Source organism: Hordeum vulgare, unplaced genomic scaffold (genome assembly GCF_904849725.1).
Source record: "Hordeum vulgare subsp. vulgare unplaced genomic scaffold, MorexV3_pseudomolecules_assembly, whole genome shotgun sequence".
Classification (NCBI taxonomy): domain Eukaryota; kingdom Viridiplantae; phylum Streptophyta; class Magnoliopsida; order Poales; family Poaceae; genus Hordeum; species Hordeum vulgare.
Window position 1 is genome coordinate 1 of NW_025422716.1, and position 25,648 is coordinate 25,648.

Here is a 25,648-nt window from a genome sequence, read left to right on the forward strand (position 1 = left end):
ATTGCTGATTTACTAACTTCTATAAGAAACGCGGACATGAATAAAAAAGGAACAGTTCGAGTAGTATCTACAAATATTACCGAAAACATTGTTAAAATACTTCTACGAGAGGGTTTTCTTGAAAGTGTTCGGAAACATCAGGAACGTAACAGATATTTCTTGGTTTCAACTTTGCGACATCAAAAGAGAAAGACTCGAAAAGGAATATATAGAACAAGAACTTTTTTAAAGCGTATTAGCCGACCCGGCTTACGAATTTATACCAACTATCAAGGAATTCCTAAAGTTTTGGGTGGAATGGGAATTGCTATTCTTTCTACTTCTCGAGGGATAATGACAGATCGAGAAGCTCGACTAAACAGAATTGGGGGAGAAGTCTTATGTTATATATGGTAATCGCCCCGCCTATAGTGCTCGAATTCTACCTCGCCCTTCCTATTTTGAAAATAAAAATGGAAAAATAGGAGAAAAAAATATGACAGAAAAAAAAAATAGGAGAGAAAAAAAAAACCCGAGAGAAGCAAAAGTTACTTTTGAAGGTTTAGTTACGGAAGCCCTACCCAATGGAATGTTCCGCGTTCGGCTAGAGAATGACACCATCATCCTAGGCTATATTTCAGGAAAGATCCGGTCTAGTTCTATACGAATACTGATGGGGGATAGGGTCAAAATTGAAGTAAGTCGTTATGATTCAAGCAAGGGACGTATAATTTATAGACTTCCCCATAAGGATTCGAAGCGTATCGAAGACTCGAAGGATAGCGAAGATTTGAAGGATAGCGAAGATTTGAAGAATACCAAAGATTCAAAGGATTAGGTTTTTCTTTTTTTTTTCTAGGGTAATAAATTCTAAGTTCTAAAATTCAAGCGAAGAGACTTATTTTTTTCCAAAATATTAGATTCATAGTTTAAAAAAGGATACGGAAATATGAAAATAAGAGCTTCCGTTCGTAAAATTTGTACAAAATGTCGACTGATTCGTAGGCGTGGACGAATTAGAGTGATTTGCTCTAATCCGAAGCATAAACAAAGACAGGGGTAATCTTTCGAAAAAGAACTTTACTGTCTAAAAAGTAAAAAAAAAGTACCCGCGGAAATGTTCCAATTCCAAATAAAATAATTTCAAATAATTAAAGTAAAGGGTGTATTTTACCCTGAAACGGATATCTTTGTATCTTTTTTTTTATTTCTAACTCATATTTATGAGATAATAAAATATGGCAAAAGCTATACCAAAAATTGGTTCACGTAAGAAAGTGCGTATTGGTTTACGTAGGAATGCACGTTTTAGTTTACGGAAGAGTGCACGTAGAATAACAAAAGGGGTTATTCATGTTCAAGCTAGTTTCAACAATACCATTATAACTGTTACAGACCCACAAGGTCGGGTGGTTTTCTGGTCCTCGGCCGGTACTTGTGGATTCAAAAGCTCAAGAAAAGCATCACCCTATGCTGGTCAAAGAACAGCAGTAGATGCTATTCGTACAGTAGGTTTGCAACGAGCAGAAGTTATGGTAAAGGGCGCTGGTAGTGGAAGAGATGCCGCATTACGAGCCATTGCTAAAAGTGGTGTGCGATTAAGTTGTATACGCGATGTAACACCTATGCCGCATAATGGATGTCGACCACCTAAAAAAAGACGTCTGTAAAAGAATTAACCCGCTTTCAACTTTCAAGAGAAATAAACGATTCAATGATAAAATAATAATACTAGTCTATTATGGTTCGAGAGGAGGTAGCAGGATCCACTCAAACACTACAGTGGAAGTGTGTTGAATCAAGAGTAGATAGTAAGCGTCTTTATTATGGTCGTTTCATTCTGTCCCCGCTTAGAAAAGGTCAAGCGGACACCGTTGGTATTGCCTTGCGAAGAGCTTTACTTGGCGAAATAGAAGGAACATGTATCACACGTGCAAAATTTGGGAGCGTGCCACACGAATATTCTACAATAGCAGGTATTGAAGAATCCGTACAAGAAATTTTACTAAATTTGAAAGAAATTGTATTGAGAAGTAATCTCTATGGAGTTAGAGACGCATCAATTTGCGTCAAAGGTCCTAGATACATAACTGCTCAAGATATCATCTTACCGCCTTCCGTAGAAACCGTTGATACGGCACAACCTATAGCTAACTTGACAGAGCCCATTGATTTCTGTATTGATTTACAGATCAAGAGAGATCGTGGATATCAGACAGAACTCAGAAAGAACTATCAAGATGGAAGTTATCCTATAGATGCTGTATCCATGCCTGTTCGAAATGTGAATTATAGTATTTTTTCTTGTGGGAATGGAAATGAAAAACACGAGATACTTTTTCTAGAAATATGGACTAATGGAAGTTTAACCCCTAAGGAAGCGCTTTATGAGGCTTCTCGTAATTTGATTGATTTATTTCTTCCTTTTCTACACGCCGAGGAAGAGGGCACTAGTTTCGAAGAAAATAAAAACAGGTTTACTCCACCCCTTTTTACTTTTCAAAAAAGATTAACTAATCTAAAGAAAAACAAAAAAGGAATTCCATTGAATTGTATTTTTATTGATCAATTAGAATTAACTTCTAGAACATATAATTGTCTAAAAAGGGCCAATATACATACACTATTGGACCTTTTGAGTAAGACTGAAGAAGATCTTATGAGAATTGACAGTTTTCGTATGGAAGATAGAAAACATATATGGGACACTCTAGAGAAGCATCTCCCAATTGATTTACTTAAGAATAAACTCTCGTTTTAAATCCATTGCAATTTTTTTTCTTCTTCTTTTTCGAGTTAGAATAGAATAAAAAGAAAAAAGAAAACAATTTTGCATCTTTGGTACAATCTATATTTTCGCGAAATGGATCATAATAAAATAATAAAATGGATTTTAGGTATCTAGGGAAGATTCTACTTGGAAGTAACTATTTCCTAGATACCTATGGTACTTCATGGTTGAATGAATCAAAAAAAATCTAAAAAAGACCTAAAGTTAACGATTTATCAATGGGTAGTGTTGCTCCAATACCTAACCAAAGAGCTACTACAGTACCGATTAAAAAAACGGTCGTAGCTACTGGGCGGCGAAATGGATTTTGGAATTTATTGACATTCTCTAGAAAAGGTACTGTCAATAAGCCTGTTGGCACAGAAACCATTAAGAGAACGCCCAATAACTTATTGGGTACCGTACGGAGTATTTGAAACACGGGAAAGAAGTACCACTCGGGTAATATTTCCAAAGGAGTTGCAAACGGGTCTGCCGGTTCACCAATCATTGATGGCTCGAGAACCGCTAAACCTACATTACATGCAATAGTACCTAGAATTACTACTGGAAAAATATATAAAAGATCGTTGGGCCATGCGGGTTCCCCGTAATAATTATGTCCCATCCCTTTAGCTAATTTAGCTCTTAATACAGGATCATTTAAGTCTGGTTTCTTTGTTATTGGGATAGGTGAACTCTTTAGGATCCATCCCCCAAAGGAACCGGACATGAGAATTTATCATCATCCGGCTCGAGCAAGAGTGAAAGAAATAAGACCGCGGAAGATCCTTAATAGAATTAAGGTATATAATGACTCAATGACTCTAGACAAAAAAAGCTTTATCAGATTCTCTTTTCCAAAGTTGCACCTACCACTACTCATTGAAAATAATCCTATTCTTATGGGTAAATGCTCAATATCCAAGTGGGCTTACAAATTTGATCATGATCAATTGCTTTGTGGATTGTCTCATGTCTCTTGATTAGTTGGTATTTATCCCCTCAATATCGCAAGTTTCTTACCTCCAAACAAAATATTTACTTGTTACTAATAAAAAATCAAAAAGTTTAGCCTACATTCTTCCTTAGATCCCTTCTTTTACTCCGATAGTATTGCGGATCACAATCGATGCAAAGAAAATGAATGCATTTCCATACTATAATAAAAAGGTAAGTGTAATAAATAGAGAATTGGATCATGTCACATGACTGATTCCATTTCCACTCTATGGGATCTTACGGAGCCTGTTCATGGATGACATGGTTGCGGTATGATCATAGAAGATATTCTCCTCAAGTGAACCAGCCTATCCTTCCTAGGTAGGGGACTTACATGTTGATTGGATGCGGAGACACCTTTGGTTGTGAATTCTAATGTGGCAGATCCAATTCTTTATCTGCATGGCCAAATCAATAATTCAAGTCACACACTCCCATAATCCGCCTTTTTTCTTTCGTAAAATTAACTTCAACTATTTGTATCGTATAAAAATACTTCGGAGTTGAAGAGAAGTATCCAAATGACATGTGTTATTTTACAATAACCCATGCTTGTAGCAATGAAATACCACAACCTACCCGATATGATATATGAGAATTAGAATTCTCTATGATATGCCTTCCCTATAAAGGACCCGAAATACCTTGCTTACGTATCATTGGAAAGTGCATTAACATAAATACGGCAGTAAGCAGAGGCAGTACAAAGGTATGTAAACTATAAAAACGAGTCAAAGTGGATTGGCCCACACTAGCACTTCCGCGTAATAACTCCACTAAAGGCGATCCTATTACCGGAATGGCGTCAGGTACACCTGTCACAATTTTGACTGCCCAATAGCCAATTTGATCCCAAGGCAAAGAATAACCAGTTACACCAAATGATGCAGTCAAAACAGCCAAAACCACACCTGTCACCCAAGTTAATTCACGGGGTTTTTTAAATCCCCCTGTGAGATACACACGAAATACATGCAGGATCATCATTAAAACCATCATACTTGCTGACCATCGATGAACTGATCGGATTAACCAACCAAAGTTGGCCTCGGTCATTATGTATTGAACCGAGGAAAAAGCCTCTGTAACGGTTGGTCGGTAGTAAAAAGTCATAGCAAAACCGGTAGCGACTTGTACTAGAAAACAAGTAAGTGTAATTCCCCCTAAACAATAAAATATGTTGACATGGGGAGGAACATATTTACTAGTTATATCATCCGCAATTGCCTGAATCTCAAGACGTTCCTCAAACCAATCATATACTTTATTGAGATAGGTAACTAACCCACGCCCCCCTCTAAGAGCCGTATATGAAAATTTCATCTCGTACGGCTCAAGCAGAAACACACAAATTTTCAACGAATATTAGAAAAAAGGTTCAAAACTTCATCAGCCACTGAATCGGGTCGATTTGCCTTGAAGATAGCAAATAAAAAAAATCCGGAATATCTTCTTTGTGATGATAATGCCAAAAAATCTCAAGTTGGCGCGTCTTTCTTTCTTCCTTTCCCTTATGTTGGTCATTAGAGGCTTCTTGACTTTTCTCTTCCCTATTTTGGATTTTTTTTTATGCGTAATATAGAAATTATCTTGTTGTGATCCTATGAATCAGTTCAATTAAAACCTTAGATTCATACTAGAGCCACGATGATTTAGTCTCAAGCTAAACAAAAGGCAAGGGTTCTTCGAATAAGAACCGCTTGATAATCATTTATTGAAATTGAATCAGTGTAATGACTCGACAAAATCGATAGAAAAAAAGTTGTCTTTTGGGCAAACAAAATTGTAAGGAAGAAAATTTCTTTTTTATTTTTATTTAAGAACTACTTGAATTTTTCAGTCTGGTTGCGAGGTCTTAATAGTGAGTATGAATCATAGTTCCATTTTTTTTGATCCACTCTATCTATTTCGTGTTCCAGATACTAGAATAAATAATATCTGACGAATTAGAATCATCTTGATAGAGATAACAGGCCCTTTCTATGTATTATCAATAGGATCAATTCTAACAAGTCACACACTCATATTCCAGAGATACCGAAACAAAAAAATTCCGCGGTCGAACTACCATAATATCTAGAAATGTAGAGCTTAAACTAGAAAGGCTTTTTTGGATGGAAAAACTCTGACTTCCTAGTTTTAGTTAGTAGAAACCTAATTGGTTAAAATTCCATCCAGTAAAATGGAAGAATTATAAATTTCTAAAATGATAGATAGGAATATAGCGAATAAAGCCATTGCGACCCCCATAAAAGGAGTAGTCCCCCAACCCGGGGCGACTTTCCCATATTCCGAATTCAAGGGTTTCAGTAAACTACCTGCACCAGTTCGTTTTGGCCTAGGTTTAGAACTATCTTCAACGGTTTGTGTAGCCATAAATTATATTTAATCATTGGTGTTGACTTTGTATACTATTCCGTTGTAGTTGTAAATACACGATCTTTTCGTAGATCCATTGTAATCTTGAAATTCTATAAAAATGGAAACAGCAACTTTAGTCGCCATCTCCATATCTGGTTTACTTGTAAGCTTTACTGGGTATGCCTTATATACCGCGTTTGGGCAACCCTCTCAACAATTAAGAGATCCATTCGAAGAACACGGAGACTAATTTAAGTAAGAAGTCCCCCTATCTGGGAGACTTCTTACTTAAATGAAATTATTTTATTCTTTTAGTTGGAGTTGGTGGAACCTTAGGTGGTTCTCGGAAGAAGATAGCGAAAAAAATTATCCCTAAAGTCGAAACTAAAAGGAACGTATAAACCAATGCTTCCATAGATTCGATCGTGGTTTATTTACAATTATAACTTCCACACCTATTCATTTGTCATTTGGGAGAATTTCCCATATAAAGAAAGAAAAAGAGTCAAAGAAAGGATGGGAGATGTCAAATCAAAAAAGAGAGGTGAAAGATACCATAACAATGTGTATCAGACTGCCTGTTTCTTTGTAGTTGGATCTCCCACTTTTTGGAATGTTCCAAATTCCACTTGAGCATCCAAATCTGGATCAATACCAGCAAAAACATCTCGGAACAATGTTCTAGCGCCATGCCAAATGTGTCCGAAAAAGAAGAGCAAAGCAAAGGTAGCATGACCAAAAGTGAACCAACCCCTTGGACTGCTGCGAAAAACACCATCGGATTTCAAAGTAGCCCGGTCTAATTCAAAAATTTCCCCTAATTGAGAACGCCTCGCATATTTTTTTACAGTAGCAGGATCAGAATAATTTACTCCATTAAGTTCGCCACCATAGAACTCCACCGTTACGCCTACTTGTTCAACACTATATTTGGATTCTGCTCTTCTAAAAGGAACGTCCGCTCTAACAATTCCCTCCTCATCTACCAAAACAACCGGAAATGTTTCAAAAAAAGTAGGCATACGGCGTACAAAAAGCTCACGTCCTTCTTTATCTCTAAAGACGGGATGTCCTAACCATCCAACAGCTATTCCATCCCCATTGTCCATTGAGCCCGCTCTGAATAATCCCCCTTTTGCCGGATTATTACCAATATAATCATAAAAGGCTAATTTTTCGGGAATTTTAGACCAAGCTTCTGATAAACTAAGATTTTCGGCTAAACCATTGCTAACTCTTCGATATATTTCTTGCTGAAAGTATCCCTGATCCCACTGATAACGAGTAGGCCCAAATAATTCGATTGGGGTCGTTGCTGACCCATACCACATAGTTCCAGCAACTACGAAAGCTGCAAAAAAAACAGCAGCGATACTACTGGAAAGTACAGTTTCAATATTGCCCATACGTAATCCTTTATATAGACGTTGAGGCGGACGGACACTAAGATGGAATAAGCCCGCTAATATACCCAATGTACCCGCAGCAATATGATGAGAAGCTATTCCCCCCGGAACAAAAGGATCAAAACCTTCTGCACCCCACGCTGGATTTACAGCTTGTACTTTTCCAGTTAGTCCATAAGGATCGGATACCCATATCCCAGGACCATACAAACCCGTTACATGAAATGCCCCAAAGCCAAAGCAAGCCACCCCTGCAAGAAATAAATGAATTCCAAAGATCTTGGGCAAATCCAAAGAGGGTTTTCCCGTCCGCTCATCAGAGAATATTTCTAGGTCCCAATATACCCAATGCCAGATCGCTGCCAAGAAACACAAGCCAGAAAACACAATATGCGTAGCTGCCACACCTTCATAACTCCAAATACCCGGATTTGTTACAGTTCCTCCTGAAATACTCCAACCACCCCACGAATCCGTTATTCCTAAACGAGTCATGAAGGGAATTACGAACATACCTTGTCTCCACATTGGATCCAGAACAGGATCAGAGGGATCAAAAACTGCTAATTCGTATAAAGCCATTGAGCCAGCCCAACCAGAAACTAGAGCTGTGTGCATTATATGCACCGCAAGCAATCGACCCGGATCATTCAATACGACAGTATGAACACGATACCAAGGCAAACCCATGGAAATACCCCTTTAGCAAAGAAAAATAGACACGATGTCGCTTTATTTTATCGCATTGAAAAAGATTATCCATTGTACCTAACCCTTCTAGGGGATTCTGTGTCAGAAAGCGCGAATATTTATTTCATTCCATTAAAAATAAGAAGCCAATTCTGTTCATAAGAAGAAAGAGAAGCAGATCTATTCTATACTCGATAAGTGCCAATATGCAATGGGTAACTTGGCCAATTTGGAAAAAACGAAGAATAGATCGCTACCCCTCTTTGTTTAGCATTCGAATCACCCATTCCTTTTTCTTTATTCAATCTGTCTTACCTTTCTTATATGTATAACCTTTCCATCTATGTATTAATAGAATCTATAGTATTCATATAGAATAGAATAAGAATAAAATAGAATAGAATAAGAATAAAAATTAAGACAATAAACTGCAGATTCTTTCTTTCTGTTCCATTCTTACGTTTCCATATTAAAGTGTTTCTTACTTAAATTTAATAATATTAATCTAATATGCCCATTGGTGTTCCAAAAGTACCTTACCGGATTCCTGGAGATGAAGAAGCGACTTGGGTTGACTTATACAATGTTATGTATCGAGAAAGGACACTTTTTTTAGGTCAAGAGATTCGTTGCGAGATCACGAATCATATTACAGGTCTCATGGTATATCTGAGTATAGAAGATGGAATTAGTGATATTTTTTTGTTTATAAACTCCCCAGGCGGTTGGCTAATCTCAGGAATGGCTATTTTTGATACGATGCAAACGGTGACACCAGATATATATACAATATGCCTCGGAATAGCCGCGTCCATGGCGTCCTTCATTCTGCTTGGAGGAGAACCCGCCAAGCGTATAGCATTCCCTCACGCGAGGATTATGCTTCACCAACCTGCTAGTGCTTATTATCGGGCAAGGACACCAGAATTTTTACTAGAAGTAGAAGAGTTACACAAAGTTCGCGAAATGATCACAAGGGTTTATGCACTAAGAACAGGCAAGCCTTTTTGGGTTGTATCCGAAGACATGGAAAGGGATGTTTTTATGTCAGCAGACGAAGCCAAAGCTTATGGACTTGTCGATATTGTAGGGGATGAAATGATTGACAAGCACTGCGATACTGATCCAGTGTGGTTTCCGGAAATGTTTAAGGATTGGTAGTGTCCGGATTTCTTGTAAAGTTATTTCACAGCTAAATTCGTGTTTTCCTCGATTTAATAGAAAATAGAAAGACTTCATGATGAGCAATCATCAGGTTAAGATGGATCTAAACCAATCCATTTTTTTCTATATACATACAACATGCCAACGGTTAAACAACTTATTAGAAACGCAAGACAGCCAATACGAAATGCTAGAAAAACGGCTGCGCTTAAAGGATGCCCTCAGCGTCGAGGAACATGTGCTAGGGTGTATGTGCGACTCGTTCAGATCATGACTTCAAACAAATATAAAAAAAATTTGAAGTATCCCTGATTAGTACCAATGAATAGGATATAGCTTCTCTATCCTAGATTTCTATGGTATATGGAATTTCTGGTTTCCTTTGGTGCAAATCGAATTATCTAAATTTGGAAATAAGAAGCAATTCTCCCATTGGTAGCAAATGGTTATCCATTAAGCGGAGGAAATAGTAATAAAAAGAAAAAGGCTTATGCTCTTTTATCTTATAAAGAACGGACTAACAGGGTCAGCTACTTAGCCAACTTTCATAATTAAATACCGTCACTGTATGGATAACTCTTATTGTGAAAAGAGCTATTTACTCTATAATGGATAGGTAGAGCCAAAGAATGTGAACTATACAAGTTCGTAATACTTTTTGATGAAAGAAAGGGCTCCGGTGTATAGAGAGGGCCTCACCGTTTAAAAGGGAACCATAGAAACGATGGAACCCACTATTTTTTTTAGTATTATTTAGAATGAATTTGTTATTTCGTATAGAAATAACTGAACGGAGTGGAATAAAAAATCGTGGTTGGGAAGGTTACTATAGCAAAAGCCATTGGAATTAATATTTTATATATCGGAATAATTAGTTTTGTTATTAATGAGAAAAAGGGTGGCTAAAAGAAGAGAAATCATTAGTTATTCATTAAGGTTAATTTGATTCAATGACCAGAGTTCCGCGAGGATATATAGCCCGGAGACGACGAACAAAAATGCGTTCATTTGCCTCAAACTTTAGAGGGGCTCATTTAAGACTTAATCGAATGATTACCCAACAAGTAAAAAGAGCTTTTGTTTCCTCTCATCGAGATAGAGGTAGGCAAAAGAGGGATTTTCGTCGTTTGTGGATCACTCGGATAAACGCAGCAACGCGGGTATATAAAGTATTCGATAGTTATAGTAAATTAATACACAACCTGTACAAGAAGAAATTGATTCTTAATCGTAAAATGCTTGCACAAGTAGCTGTATCAAATCCAAATAATCTTTACACGATTTCCAATAAAATAAAGATCATCAATTAAAGGTATAAATAAAGTAATATACTGGAATAATAAAAGATGAATTCCCGGAGAGGGAACTCCGGGAAGATACAATAAATTAAGATTAAGTGGTAGGAATCGACGAGCTGGATTACTTTCTTTATAATATATATAGGTCTGGCCCTTGCGAATTCGAATAAAACATCAACAATCGGAACTTAAGTTCCGGTTGTTGTTTCTTAAATTTTGGTTGTAGTTTCTTAAGTTTCGATTGGAATTGTACTTTTGCGTTAATTGAGGAATATGTCTATTTTTTCTGGGTCTAGAACCTGTAATTATTGAAATTGACTGGGCTTGAAATTGTTTTTCGTTCTCATAGTTACGAAACGGTAAAAAAGATAAAATACGAGCCTGTTTTATAGCAAGAGTAATTAATCGTTGTTGTTTCAAGGTTAATCTATTTATTCGTCTCGATAATATTTTTCCTTGTTCACTAATAAATCTATTAATTAAACTCATGTTTCTATAATCAATTCGATCTCCCGGGCCAATCCGGGGACGCCTACGAAAAGGTTGTTTAGATTTACGAAAAGGTTGTTTGAATTTACGAAAAGTTTGCTTGGATTTACGAAAGGGTTGCTTGGATTTATTAAAAGTTTGCTTGGATTTACTAAAGGGTTGCTTAGATTTAAGAAAAGGTTGTTTAGATGTATACATGATTTATTCCTTATTTAATTTAAAATTGGAAAATGCACTTCTTTATTTTATTAATTTAGGATCCAGAAGAAGTAGTTTTTCTTTGATCCATATCTTATTTGATTCATATTTATAGTATATGAATACCCTCTATACATATGAAATAATATCGACCGGAAATCAGATGAGTTGATTTGTATTTTGTATTCTATACTATGTTTTATTTATATATAAAATATGAAGTTCTTACTCTTTCTGTTGTTTGGAAAGATCGAATACACGATGTTCCTATTTCTTTATTTCGTGATGAGTCGTATGCTTGCGACAATAACGACAAAATTTTTTGAATTCTAATTGTCCGGGTGTATTGTGGCGATTCTTTTGAGTACTATATCTAGAAATCCCCGTCGATTCCTCATTGGCACCTTTTCGAACACAACTGATGCATTCCAAAATAACTCTGATTCTAACATCTTTTCCCTTGGCCATGAACCTCCTTTTCCTTTTGGATTGACTTAATTTAATTCTTCTACTTATTCTTTTATTCTTCTATTTTGAATCCGAAGAAGAAGAATAAAATTCATTAGAATAATTTTTTTTTATTCTTAAATTAAGTAATAAAAAATAGAGAAATAATTAAAGAATACAATCCTTGTCGAATTAGCAAAGATTTTGGTTCGAAATCCTTTCATTTAATTAGTCAGCCCCGCCTTTTTCTATGCTCTGATTTCTGAGGCCTGATTTAGCTTGGGTACCCCTTTAAATTGAATTTCTATTTTTAAAAATAGGGTTTACCAAATTTTTAATGACTCTGAGGTTCAACCCAATCCATCTTTTCTTTCTTTTTCCTTCCGATACTAAAAAAAGATTGAAAAGGATAAGATAAAATTTTGTCATATCACGAAGAAATCTATCCCTCCCATAGCAATAACTAGAATTAAAAAAAAGGGAATGACAAAGCATCCGGGAATAAACGATTAATTTCTATCAATAAACCTGCTAAAGCACCAAACCATAGAGTACTTAGCACGGGTGCTACAGAGAGATATGTTTTTATATCCCGCATTGAAAATCCTCCTTCCTTGTTGGAATACATATATGATCATAAACTTATGCTATATATAAACTGAACCATAATCGACGAAATTTTCCGAAATTGTCCTATCCCTAAAAAATAAAAAGATGACCCCTTCTTCCTATATATTATCAAGGAAAAGTAATCTTTCTTTTATAGGCGAAATTCTATTGGATTTTAGCTGTATATAATTCCTTAATTATATGAGACCAAAAAGAAGAAATGACACGAGGGTTCTATATATAGATAGAGAAAGAATAAGAAAATTATGATGTGGAAAAGAAGACAGGAATTGTGTACAATGGCATTGCACAACAATTTAATTTGGAAAAGGGATGTAGCGCAGCTTGGTAGCGCGTTTGTTTTGGGTACAAAATGTCACAGGTTCAAATCCTGTCATCCCTACCTATTACTTCTTTCTTCTTTATAGGCAGTAGCAACGAGATCAATTAAAGTAAAGTGGGTATAACTGGAATTTGTGGAGACTATACGTACGTGAGATACATTAGGAATAGAAAAAGATTTTCTTTTTGAATGAATGAAAGCGCTCTTAGTTCAGTTCGGTAGAACGCGGGTCTCCAAAACCCGATGTCGTAGGTTCAAATCCTACAGAGCGTGATTCCATCTATCTTATGTCGAAGCAGAGTAAAATAATTTAACAAAATTGAATTGTAACTCCAATTTGACCTCCTCCAGACCAGAGAGGAGGTCAATAAAAAAAAAAAAATGACTCAATCAAAGATCCAACTGATCCCCACGCCTGTATTGCAAATACGCAGTCACGAATAATCCCGCTAAAGTAATAGGAATTAGGCCTAAGACGATTCCAAATAGAAAAACTTCAATCATTTCGATTTGTTCGGGGGGATAAAAAAAGAGGTACGATCTATCCCTAAATAGTACTCTAAATTATCCACGAATCTCAATGACCAAGAAAAGAATTCCTAATTAGTCTGGAAAAGAGTCGTAGAATATCAGGAATCCCAAAGAAAGATTTTGCTTTTCTGAATTATTATTATTCAGTCAATTCAAATAAGACGTATCTTGTTCAAGCCAATAAATAGAGCTGGGGTTATAGTTAAAGCAGCCAGTAGAAAACCGAAATAACTAGTTAAAGTAAGCATGAAAGAGTTAAATTCCATTTATTTTTTTTTACTACACTACATATGTTGGTAAAGCATTTACCTAAGTTATGGAAAATTCATAATTCATCAGTTATTTTAGATAATACTAAAAAACAAGATAGAGTGAGATACAGAAGTGTAAAAGAAAGTGGATTCATCAGATGATACATGAGTCCCTAATTTCGAATCAAGAGATTTGTTATGGAATTTTTCAATTGAGTAAAGTAATAATATTAAGAACTAGATCATATAACCCCATTGAATGAAAAAATGAAATTGGATTTTCAGGGAAATTTCGGAATAAGAGATAAATAAACAATTGAATTTGAAAAAAAAACTTCTTTCTATTTTGGATAATTTCTTTTTCAATAGGACCCTCTTTTTGGACTGAACGATCGAATATTCCCCTATTCCTTCTTATTTTAATTTTAACTGATTGTATTCTATATGGAATAAGAGGAGAAGAAAAGCATTCCACGACCTCCCGAGGGTCTGTTAAAAAAAAAAGAAAGCTCTTCCTTGAATTTACTTTATTTTTATTCCTTTTTCGAACTCCAACCAAAGTAGATTCGAAGACGAGTCACTTCAATTATCCTTTTAAGTTCTATTCTATCTTCTGTCTTTCCCTATTTCATCTCGTAAAGTTCCACGCTCGCAGTTTGGTCAAGAAAGTTAGACCTAATCCAACAAACAAGACAAGGATTAATTACGAATTATGAAAGGATAAATTTCACATATATATACTTGTCCTTGTATTGTGTCAGTATGAGAATATCCTTCCTAAATTATTTATCCAAACCTATTGATCATTAACTTAGATTTTCCCAAGATTTTGGCTGCTATTCCGAATTACTCTATTATTCCGAAGCCAAGGAAAATAAATAGAACCTACAAAAAAGGGGTTTTCTATTGACGCCTTGAATAACATATAGCTTACCTATAGACAAAAAAAAGTAATTATGTTTCGGAACCAGGCAAAACCAGATTGCTGTGCCATAGGAAGGATAGCTATACTAATTCGGTATACTCAAAATACACCTTTGGTACAAAATTGACAATCTCACAAGGATGAAATATCAGTAATTTTCTATTTACTGGTTGATCCCATCTTTTACGGAATCAATTCCTTTTTTGAATGTACAAAAATTTTGGGAGTTCAGCATGTCTGGAAGCACGGGAGAACGTTCTTTTGCTGATATTATTACCAGTATTCGATACTGGGTTATTCATAGCATTACTATACCTTCCCTATTCATTGCGGGTTGGTTATTTGTCAGTACGGGTTTAGCTTATGACGTGTTTGGAAGTCCTAGGCCAAACGAATATTTCACGGAAAGCCGACAAGGAATTCCGTTAATAACCGACCGTTTTGATTCTTTAGAACAACTCGATGAATTTAGTAGATCCTTTTAGGAGGCCCTCAATGACCATAGATCGAACCTATCCTATTTTTACAGTGCGATGGCTGGCTATTCACGGACTAGCTGTACCTACTGTTTTTTTCTTGGGATCAATATCAGCAATGCAGTTCATCCAACGATAAACCAAATTCCAACTATAGAACTATGACACAATCAAACCCGAATGAACAAAATGTTGAATTGAATCGTACCAGTCTATACTGGGGTTTATTACTCATTTTTGTACTTGCTGTTTTATTTTCCAATTACTTCTTCAATTGAGAGAAAGAAAGAGACTAATAAGAATTCTCTTATCCCATTTGGAAAGATACCATCCTTATAACTACCCATGACTGTTTTTGTCTCTAGCATGACCAATTGATAAAATGTGGAGGAAAGTAGGGGAAATGGCCGATACTACTGGAAGAATTCCTCTTTGGCTGATAGGTACTGTAGCTGGTATTCCTGTGATTGGTTTAGTAGGTGTTTTCTTTTATGGTTCATATTCTGGATTGGGTTCATCTCTATAGTAATCGGAGGGACCAGATTGTAAACATGAAAAAGTAGGAGCTTAGCGGGTCCTTACCCCCTTTATCTGATTAGAGCGGAAAGGACCCGCGGAATTTTTACTCTTATAACGCGAATTGAATCTATTCGATTCACTCTTATGAAGCAACAAGAAAAAGAGATCACTCGAGGATCCAATATCTTATTCCACAAAGGAAGTATCCTGAAAATCCTTGATTTAGTTTCGAGTAATAAACTAATAAAACCTTAATCAAAACTATTCAACTAGCCTAAAAATAAAAAAAAAACCTTCAATGGAAGAGTTTACTTTTTTTTGCAAAATTTCTGTAAGTTTGAAGTTAAACTTAATTAAACAAGCCAAGCAATTCTATTTGCTTACAATCACAAGAAATTTGTCCCCCGCCATATTTTCTTCCCCTCTGTTTGTCCACTACCTCGGCTAAACCTAAGCAAAAGAAAAAGAGGCCCAAGAGACAGACCCGAATAAAGAAGAAATAGTAAAGTAATCTTTGACGAATTAGGAAGAAAAAGGATTCTTATTTTGATACAAGAAGAATCGGCACAAGAAAAAGCCTTTTTCTTGTGCCGAATAGACGATTAAGAAGACCTGCAATCCCTCGAAAGAAATTTAAATTTTATTGTTCTCGCCTTTGCCTTGGATTCTCTTCTTTTGCATGAGATATAAATAAGGAATTCCAGACATCTCGTAAACAAAAAAAAGTCTAAACAAAAAAAGGATTTCCAAAAAAGATCATAGATAATTCTAGCAATTGCCAATAAATCGAGGCTTTTTACCAACTTGATGGTAAGAAATTCCGGGACCTAGAAATTCATTTCGTACAATTGAACCTTTTCAAACTGTTTCTTTTTGAGAACCAAAAAAACTTGTGCCAAAATAACGGATGCGAAGAAGAACAAAAGGCCTTGGACACGTAATGGATCCTGAAGCACGATTTCTGCGTCCCCCTGACCAAAACCTCCCACATTAGGATTGCTTGTTAATGGTTGATCAATCTTGATGGATTCCCCCTCTGAAACAAGAAGTTCTGGTCCGGGAGGTATAATATCAATCACTTGGCGTCCATCTGATGCATCAACTATGGATATTTCATACCCCCCTTTTTCTTTACGTAGTATTTTTCTTACTATACCTGTTGACGTAGCATTATAGACTGTATTGTTACTCTTGCTACCATCAGGATAGATCTGTCCTCTTCCTCGGTTTCCCCCTACATATATAGGATATTTTAAGAAATGAGCATCTTTCTTCGTAGCAGGATCAGGGGAAAGAATGGGAAAGACAATTTCACTATATTTCTTACCGGGAACAGGGCCTATCACAAGAATATTTTTTTTATCGGGACGATAACTCTGAAAAGCAAGATTTCCTATCTTTTCTTTTAACTCAGGGGAAATACGGTCGGGCGGCGCTAATTCAAATCCCTCGGGCAAAATAAGAACAGCACCTACATTCAACCCTCCCTTTTTTCCATTAGCAAGAACTTGTTTCAATTGCATATCATAAGGAATTCGAAGAACTGCTTCAAATACAGTATCGGGAAGCACAGCTTGGGGAACTTCAATATCGACGGGCTTGCTAGCTAAATGGCAATTGGCACATACAATTCGCCCAGTTGCTTCTCGTGGGTTTTCATAACCCTGCTGCGCAAAAATGGGATATGCATTTGAAATAGATGTCCGAGTTATTACGTATATCATGATCGATACAGAAATCGATCGAGTTATCTGTTCCTTTACCCAAGAAAAAGTATTTCTATTTTCCATGTCCAATCACAGATCCCAGAATTTCTACAATAAATTAGATAGGTAGCTAAGCTAATCTAGTTCCCTATACACGAATTTGTTGGCATTCTACTGCAACAGTTGTACTGCAATGATGAATACCTTAAAGCAGGTATAAATAGAAAGAATTTTGGTAAAATGGAAAAGGGCTTTCTTTCTAAAGAAAGATGCTAATTTGATTAATATTAATATCGGGAGATCAAATGAATTTATGCTTCACTAATTGAATGATAAATGACTACAAGCGAAGGAGATAGACGGTTTAAACAAAAAAAGACCCAAAATTTCAAACATGTATCTAGAATTACTGGAAAACTACAAACAAAAATAGTGAAAATAAGCTCATTAGGAGCCCATCCAAAATCGTTATAGACCCAACGAATTACTAGTTCCCAACCACGGGTGGAGTGAAATCCAACAAAAAAATCAGTAACTAAAAGAATAAAAAAAGCTTTTATTGAGTCATTTAAATTATAGAAGAATTCCTGAACCCAAGAATTCAAAATGACAAGTTCCTCTTTACCCAGAAAAAAAGAACCACTTAGAATAGCCAAACAGATTATATTTGTCGAGAAATGCAAAATGATATGGAGATGATCCTCATTATTTATTTTGACCCATTGTATTATTTCCTTGTGTATTCCTGTAGGAGGTTTTTGTACATGTGTCTTTAGTTTCCCTTTTATCATCTCGTCCAAGAGAGAAAGTTCTTCTAATTCTATGAATCTTTCTAGAATCCTTTTCTCTTGAATATCAGTTAAGAGAGTTTCGGATTGCCTGGTATTCCACCAATTCTTAATCCAAAGTTCCAGACATTTGTTAAATGAGGAAGAGACCCCCCAAGGCAAAAGTACGATAAATACAAGATATAGTAAAGAAGGCAATGCTTTCTTTTTTTTCATTTTTGATCTGTAAATGGAGTTGTTAATGAATATGCTTCATTCGCTGACTCTATTCCATTCCCTGACTCTATATGATGATATTTCTATTTCATGATATTTCTATTTCTTTGAAGCAAAAACTCTATAGGTTTGATACCCTGTATCTATTCTTCTTTTTTGTATATTAGTGGAATTTCAGTGCATTGGGTTCTTTCTTAGATCTAGATGGAATGAAATAGTGAAATAGAATAAAAAAAGCCCTTTCGGGTGAAAATGGAAGAGAAGAATAGTATGCAATATCTAACTTCGACAAAAAAAATTTAAAATAATTTTATCTTATCCTCGTTTGTTCCTTCCTTTAGATAAATACTTAAAAATCCCCTTACAATAACAAATCCAATTTCGAAGGGACTTCCTCCCCATGTTGAGAAAACTTTTCTTCTTCCAATTTATCTTTTCTTCATTCAATTCAGTTCAAAAAAGATACCTCAAAATACTTCAATTGGTACGCGCAAGAAATAGGCCAATTCGGCAGCTTTTTGTTCAATTTCTCGTGGAGTAAAAAACTTATCATCAGTACGAGTCAAGGGAATGATCCCCTGGCCCCGGATTTCCATATAAAGAATACGACGAGGATAAAGACCCTCTTTAACCTGAATTCTAATTGATTGGATATCCCGCATAAGGAATCGAAGGAAGACGCGACGTTTTATTCCAGGGAATCCCCAACGAAAAATGCAAACTATTCCCTCTTTTCTATCGAATCGGTCATAACCACTACCTACATTCCACAAAATAGTACACCACAGGTAGGAGCTAATGAATAGGCCTGCGATTCCGTAGAAAGACATCACGACCCCCTGCGGAAAAAAAAGAATTTCTTGAGATGGAAGTATAGATATAATATTCTTACCAAGATAACTGGAAGTCCCAACCAATAAGAATCCTAGTGAACCTAGAAAAAGAATACAGGCCCAGAAAAAATTACTCCTTTTTCGAGAACCTTTTAGAAGTTCTACCCATATGTGTTCTGATCGCCAATTCATATTAGATATACTAAATCCAGCAGCGGTCGATTGAAATTGAGAGAATAAGCTAAATAATTTTGCCTTTACTTTTTTTGATTCTGAAATCGCCTTCAGCAACTAGTACTCCTGTGAAATAATAGGTTAGATACATTGACTTTCTATTCAAAAAATATTCGTTGATTCAATTAAAATAAATAAAAAAAAACTCGCTATACCAAGCTCTGCATATTCATGCATTTATGCTCGTAGCCTATATCTGCATCCATAGCCGTTTTTCATTTGTGTGTAGAAAGTGTGTGTAGAAAAAGTCACATACCCTACCATATTATATTACTTACACTAAAAAATACTAGACAATCTTTTTTTTTTGCACATAAAGAAATAAAGAAGTCATTGCAATTGCCGGAAATACTAAGCCTACTAAAGGCACGAAAATAGAAGGTAAGTTTAAATCCGTCATGGAATAGGTGTCTCAATTCAAATTTACTATTTCTATCTAGTCGAAAAATATCTTAAGATTCTTATGATATAATTAAGTATATCTATTATAAGGAATATTGACTATTGTATTTTTTTAGTTTGCAAAATATTCTGTAAAAAAAATGATAAGGATAATAAGAAAATTCCAAAAAAGGAGAACTAATTAAAAAGATTTTTTTTATTTTCCCATCCTCATGGCCTTTCTATCTTTCTAATCTAATTTGAAATTGGATTCAAAAGAAAGCGACTAGAATTTACTTCCTGCATACATACTTCTCTAGAAGCGCATACAATAATGCGTGGTAAAGGCAGAAAAATAGTATATTCAATCAAAATCAAAGGGCAAATTATCTTACCTACTATAGATCCCCTACTACCCTCTTAAGATCCCCTACTACCCTCTTAAGATCCCCCCTACTACCCTCTTAGACTTTTAAAGGCGATATACCACCCAAAGAAAGGGTATGAAAATGCCGGGTGGTGTTAGCTTTTCGACGAAGACCCGTCCTGTGCCGCGAAGTCCTGTTAGTAAGACCCCGCGCAATAATGGATTATAGAAGAATAGTATTCAAAATACTGCTCTGGACGCATATAGTAGCATTGCGATTCCTAATCTTTTTTATTTATGAATATGAACAGAAAAAATTCATTGTATCGTTGGGTCGGAGCGGAGGTTTGGTCCAGAAAAATTAGGAACAAAACGTCTACTCTACCACACTGAAGTCTATAGCGCTGTATTTCCACGAAAGTATAATTCTTACCATCAGGATACGCTCCTTTCAACGTCTCTCCGATGGGTCCAGGTTCTATGTCCAATCCCAAATCAAGGATTTCTCGCTCTTGATCGGAGTCATAAACTAAAACTACCTTTTTATCCTTTTTATTAAGGTTATAGAAAACTTCCTTATCTAGTTCTAGCATGTTGACTCACGATTACGCCTGTTAAAAGTTTCAAACGTCCTCTTTTTTGAAATTGAAAGAGAGTCTTATAAAAAGGTCTAACTTCCAAACTATGTCTTTTTTCATTCATTCTCCTTTAGTTTTTTTCTCTATCTAGAAGTGGAATAGAATAACCCGGTTGAAGGGTAATGATCATACGTCTGTAATGCATTGTACGGCCCAGAATAGGTCCTATTCTTCTACCTTTTCCAGGTAGTCGATGGCTATTCACAGCTACCACCTTAATCCAAAGAAGAGTTTGAACCAATGCTTTATTTCTGTCTTAGTGAATCCCGATTCGACATTAAAAGTATATTGATTCTTTCCCAATAAACGAAGACTTTTTTCTGTAAATACTGCGTATTTGATTCCATTATCATATGATACTACTATATTTTATTATTTTCTTTTTATTTCTTTATTGTATTATACCTTAATATATATATATATTCTAGATATATAGAATAGACGAATCTCGATTTGTCAAGTCTCATGATCATATCATGATCTATTTTTATTCGGCTCAATCTTTTTTATAAAAAAAAAGATTGAGCCGAGTTTAATTGCAATCAATTAGAAGAATAAAGAAGAATTACTGCATTTCATAACTTATTTTTTTCTCTTTTTATTTCGTTTATTTTTTTTTAGACCTTCTTATCGATAGTATCTACCGGCTCGAACTCGAATTTGATCGCCTTCCATACTTCACAAGCTGCGGCTAGTTCAGGACTCCATTTGCAAGCTGCTCGGATAATTTCATTACCTTCGCGAGCAAGATCACGCCCTTCGTTACGAGCTTGTACACAAGCTTCTAAAGCCACTCGATTAGCTGCTGCACCAGGTGCATTCCCCCAAGGATGTCCTAAAGTTCCTCCACCAAATTGTAATACAGAATCGTCCCCAAAGATTTCGGTCAGAGCTGGCATATGCCAAACATGAATACCACCTGAAGCTACCGGTATAACACCTGGCATGGATACCCAGTCCTGAGTGAAAAAGATACCGCGAGCACGATCTTTTTCAATAAAATCATCGCGCAATAAATCAACAAAACCTAAAGTCATTTCGCGTTCCCCTTCTAACTTACCTACTACTGTACCGGAGTGGATATGATCTCCCCCAGACATACGCAATGCTTTAGCTAATACACGGAAATGCATACCATGATTTTTCTGTCTATCAATAACTGCATGCATTGCACGGTGAATGTGAAGAAGTAAGCCATTGTCGCGGCAATAGTGAGCCAAAGTAGTATTTGCGGTGAATCCCCCGGTTAAGTAGTCATGCATTACAATAGGAACCCCTAATTCTCTCGCAAATACAGCTCTCTTAATCATTTCTTCACATGTACCCGCAGTCGCATTCAAGTAATGCCCCTTGATTTCACCGGTTTCGGCCTGTGATTTATAAATAGCTTCGGCACAAAAGACAAAACGGTCTCTCCAGCGCATAAATGGTTGTGAGTTTACGTTTTCATCATCTTTGGTAAAATCAAGTCCACCACGTAGACACTCATAACACGCTCTACCATAATTTTTTGCGGATAATCCCAATTTTGGTTTAATAGTACATCCCAATAAAGGACGGCCATACTTGTTCAACTTATCTCTTTCAACTTGGATACCATGAGGCGGGCCTTGGAAAGTTTTTGAATAAGTAGGGGGAATTCGTAGATCCTCCAAACGTAGAGCACGTAGGGCTTTGAACCCAAATACGTTACCCACAATGGAAGTAAACATGTTAGTAACGGAACCCTCCTCAAATAGGTCTAATGGATAAGCTACATAACAGATCCATTGGCTGTCTTCCCCAGCAACAGGCTCGATGTGATAGCATCGTCCTTTGTAACGATCAAGACTGGTAAGTCCATCAGTCCAAACAGTTGTCCATGTACCAGTAGAAGATTCGGCAGCTACTGCAGCCCCTGCTTCTTCGGGCGGAACCCCAGGCTGAGGACTTACTCGGAATGCTGCCAAGATATCAGTATCCTTAGTTTCATACTCTGGGGTGTAGTAAGTCAATTTATAATCTTTAACACCAGCTTGAAATCCAACACCTGCTTTAGTTTCTGTTTGTGGTGACATAAGTCCCTCCCTACAACTCTTGAATTAAGAATTCTCACAATAACAGGGTCTACTCGATGTTAATTAGGCGTAAATGAAACTTTAGCAAAAATCTCGTAAAACAAAAAGGATATTCAATTAATATAATATCAACTCATTAAAGAAAATTGAGGGCATGCTTAGGTTAATGAATATGTTTCATTCATATATAATGCGTACACCCTGTGTATGTTCTATCCTATAGGAATTCCACTATAGGAATTCGATAGGAATTGAGTTGTTGTTATGGTAAGTTAACACGGTTCGTTATTAAACCATGGATTTGATTTACCAAATCCATCATTATTGTATACTCTTTGATAGGTATAGCGCAACCCAAATTAATCCCTAATCCTTATTTTACAAGTTCTTAATAGGTCTCTTTTCTTATTTGGAATGCAAATACCTAACTAAATACTAATAAAATTCTTTGTTGACAGCAATCTATGCTTCACAGTAGTATATATTTTGTATATCGAAGTCCTAGATAGGAAAGTAGAGTAGGCACAGATCCTCCACAAAAGGCAAAATGTATATGAAAAAAAGATTGATTGAACTTTCCAACGGACTCATTCCATGAGTAAACGATTGAATGGGATTCGCTTGGGCAACGAAATCAAGTCCTGGTCCCCTTTTCTCTCTTATTGAATTAACTAATTCATTTCCTTTTTACTTTTGGATTTTTTTTGATTTGATTTGGCATTATTCAACAATAAAAAAAGAAAAATTTCGACAAATTCCTTTTTTTTAATTATGTGATAATTATGAGAACCAATCCTACTACTTCTCGTCCCGGGGTTTCCACAAGTGAAGAAAAAAGTACAGGTCGTATCGATCAAATTATTGGACCCGTGCTGGATGTCACTTTTCCCCCGGGCAAGTTACCTTATATTTATAACGCTTTAGTAGTCCAGAGTAGAGACACTGCCGATAAGCAAATTAATGTGACTTGTGAGGTACAACAATTATTAGGAAATAATCGAGTTAGAGCTGTAGCTATGAGTGCTACGGACGGGTTGATGAGAGGAATGGAAGTGATTGACACGGGAGCTCCTCTCAGTGTTCCGGTCGGTGGAGCTACTCTCGGACGAATTTTCAACGTTCTTGGGGAGCCTGTTGACAATTTGGGTCCTGTAGATAGTAGTGCAACGTTCCCTATTCATAGATCTGCGCCTGCCTTTATCGAGTTAGATACGAAATTATCCATCTTTGAAACAGGTATTAAGGTCGTCGATCTTTTAGCTCCTTATCGACGTGGAGGAAAAATAGGACTATTTGGGGGGGCTGGAGTAGGTAAAACAGTACTGATCATGGAATTAATCAATAACATTGCTAAAGCTCATGGGGGCGTATCCGTATTCGGTGGAGTAGGGGAACGGACTCGTGAAGGAAATGATCTTTATATGGAAATGAAGGAATCCGGAGTAATTAATGAAAAAAATATTGAAGAATCAAAGGTAGCTCTAGTCTATGGCCAAATGAATGAACCACCGGGAGCTCGTATGAGAGTTGGTTTAACTGCCCTAACTATGGCAGAATATTTCCGAGATGTTAATAAGCAAGACGTGCTTTTATTTATCGATAATATCTTTCGTTTTGTTCAAGCAGGATCAGAGGTATCCGCTTTATTAGGGAGAATGCCCTCCGCAGTGGGTTATCAACCTACTCTTAGTACAGAAATGGGTTCTTTGCAAGAAAGAATTGCTTCTACTAAAAAGGGATCTATAACTTCGATTCAAGCAGTTTATGTACCTGCGGACGATTTGACCGACCCTGCCCCTGCCACAACATTTGCACATTTGGATGCTACTACCGTACTTTCCAGAGGATTAGCTTCCAAGGGTATTTATCCAGCAGTAGATCCTTTAGATTCAACATCAACTATGTTACAGCCTCGGATCGTTGGCAACGAACATTATGAAACTGCGCAAAGAGTTAAGGAAACTTTACAACGTTACAAAGAACTTCAGGACATTATCGCAATTCTTGGCTTGGATGAATTATCGGAAGAGGATCGTTTAACTGTAGCAAGAGCAAGAAAAATTGAGCGTTTCTTATCACAACCGTTCTTTGTGGCAGAAGTTTTTACTGGTTCTCCAGGAAAGTATGTTGCTCTTGCGGAAACTATTAGGGGATTTCAACTAATCCTTTCCGGAGAATTAGACGGCCTACCTGAACAGGCTTTTTATTTGGTGGGTAACATCGATGAAGCTAGCACGAAAGCTATAACCTTAGAAGAGGAGAACAAATCGCAGAAATGAAATTAAATCTTTATGTACTGACTCCTAAGCGAATTATTTGGGATTGTGAAGTGAAAGAAATCATTTTATCCACGAATAGTGGCCAAATTGGCGTATTACCAAACCACGCCCCTATTAACACAGCAGTAGATATGGGTCCTTTGAGAATACGCCTCCTCAACGACCAATGGTTAACGGCGGTTCTGTGGAGCGGTTTTGCGAGAATAGTTAATAATGAGATCATCATTTTAGGAAATGATGCGGAACTGGGTAGTGATATTGATCCGGAAGAAGCTCAAAAGGCACTTGAAATAGCCGAAGCTAACTTGAGTAAAGCTGAGGGTACGAAAGATTTGGTTGAAGCGAAGCTCGCTCTCAGACGAGCTAGGATACGAATCGAGGCTGTCAATTGGATTCCCCCATCCAATTGAAGACAATCCAGTGGTTTATAGTTGATACAAAGAAAAAGGGAAGAGGGGTAGAAAAAGTTATTAGATAGCGAAGCGAAGTAAGTCCAATGCTATCTAGTAATTTTTCTACCTACTTACCTACTATTGGATTTGAACCAATGACTCCCGCCGTATGAAAGCAATACTCTAACCACTGAGTTAAGTAGGCAATTTATCACCACAAAGGAAGACCCATTACTTCGATCGATTATATATTGAATCCCTTTTCTAAGCAATACCGCTCTGTTATTGGTCTGTTATAT

General features: G+C 36.4%; 3 protein-coding genes and 2 non-coding genes across 5 annotated transcripts; 3 read left to right on the plus strand and 2 right to left on the minus strand.

Annotated features, from left to right (window-relative positions):
• Positions 1-5,256: 5,256 nt before the first annotated feature.
• LOC123423144 (30S ribosomal protein S18, chloroplastic) lies at positions 5,257-11,416 on the minus strand. The gene has a single exon (XM_045107788.1). It carries the CDS (start codon positions 11,355-11,357, stop codon positions 10,845-10,847), a length of 513 nt encoding a protein of 170 aa, XP_044963723.1. The 5' UTR covers positions 11,358-11,416; the 3' UTR covers positions 5,257-10,844.
• A 1,326-nt stretch (positions 11,417-12,742) lies between these two features.
• Positions 12,743-12,816, plus strand: TRNAP-UGG. Its single transcript has one exon. It is a non-coding gene; the product is annotated as a tRNA-Pro (tRNA).
• A 139-nt stretch (positions 12,817-12,955) lies between these two features.
• TRNAW-CCA lies at positions 12,956-13,029 on the plus strand. The gene has a single exon. It is a non-coding gene; the product is annotated as a tRNA-Trp (tRNA).
• An 8,105-nt stretch (positions 13,030-21,134) lies between these two features.
• Positions 21,135-22,990, minus strand: LOC123423147 (ribulose bisphosphate carboxylase large chain). The gene has a single exon (XM_045107791.1). It carries the CDS (start codon positions 22,676-22,678, stop codon positions 21,239-21,241), a length of 1,440 nt encoding a protein of 479 aa, XP_044963726.1. The 5' UTR covers positions 22,679-22,990; the 3' UTR covers positions 21,135-21,238.
• A 91-nt stretch (positions 22,991-23,081) lies between these two features.
• On the plus strand, positions 23,082-25,050 carry LOC123423146 (ATP synthase subunit beta, chloroplastic). Its single transcript, XM_045107790.1, has one exon. The coding sequence runs from the start codon at positions 23,461-23,463 to the stop codon at positions 24,955-24,957; it is 1,497 nt and encodes a 498-aa protein (XP_044963725.1). The 5' UTR covers positions 23,082-23,460; the 3' UTR covers positions 24,958-25,050.
• Positions 25,051-25,648: the final 598 nt, after the last annotated feature.

Bases quoted from the DNA above. Each gene is read 5' to 3' on its own strand.
- LOC123423144 (XM_045107788.1), bottom strand. From the start codon at position 11,357: ATGTATACATCTAAACAACCTTTTCTTAAATCTAAGCAACCCTTTAGT.
- LOC123423147 (XM_045107791.1), bottom strand. From the start codon at position 22,678: ATGTCACCACAAACAGAAACTAAAGCAGGTGTTGGATTTCAAGCTGGT.
- LOC123423146 (XM_045107790.1), top strand. From the start codon at position 23,461: ATGAGAACCAATCCTACTACTTCTCGTCCCGGGGTTTCCACAAGTGAA.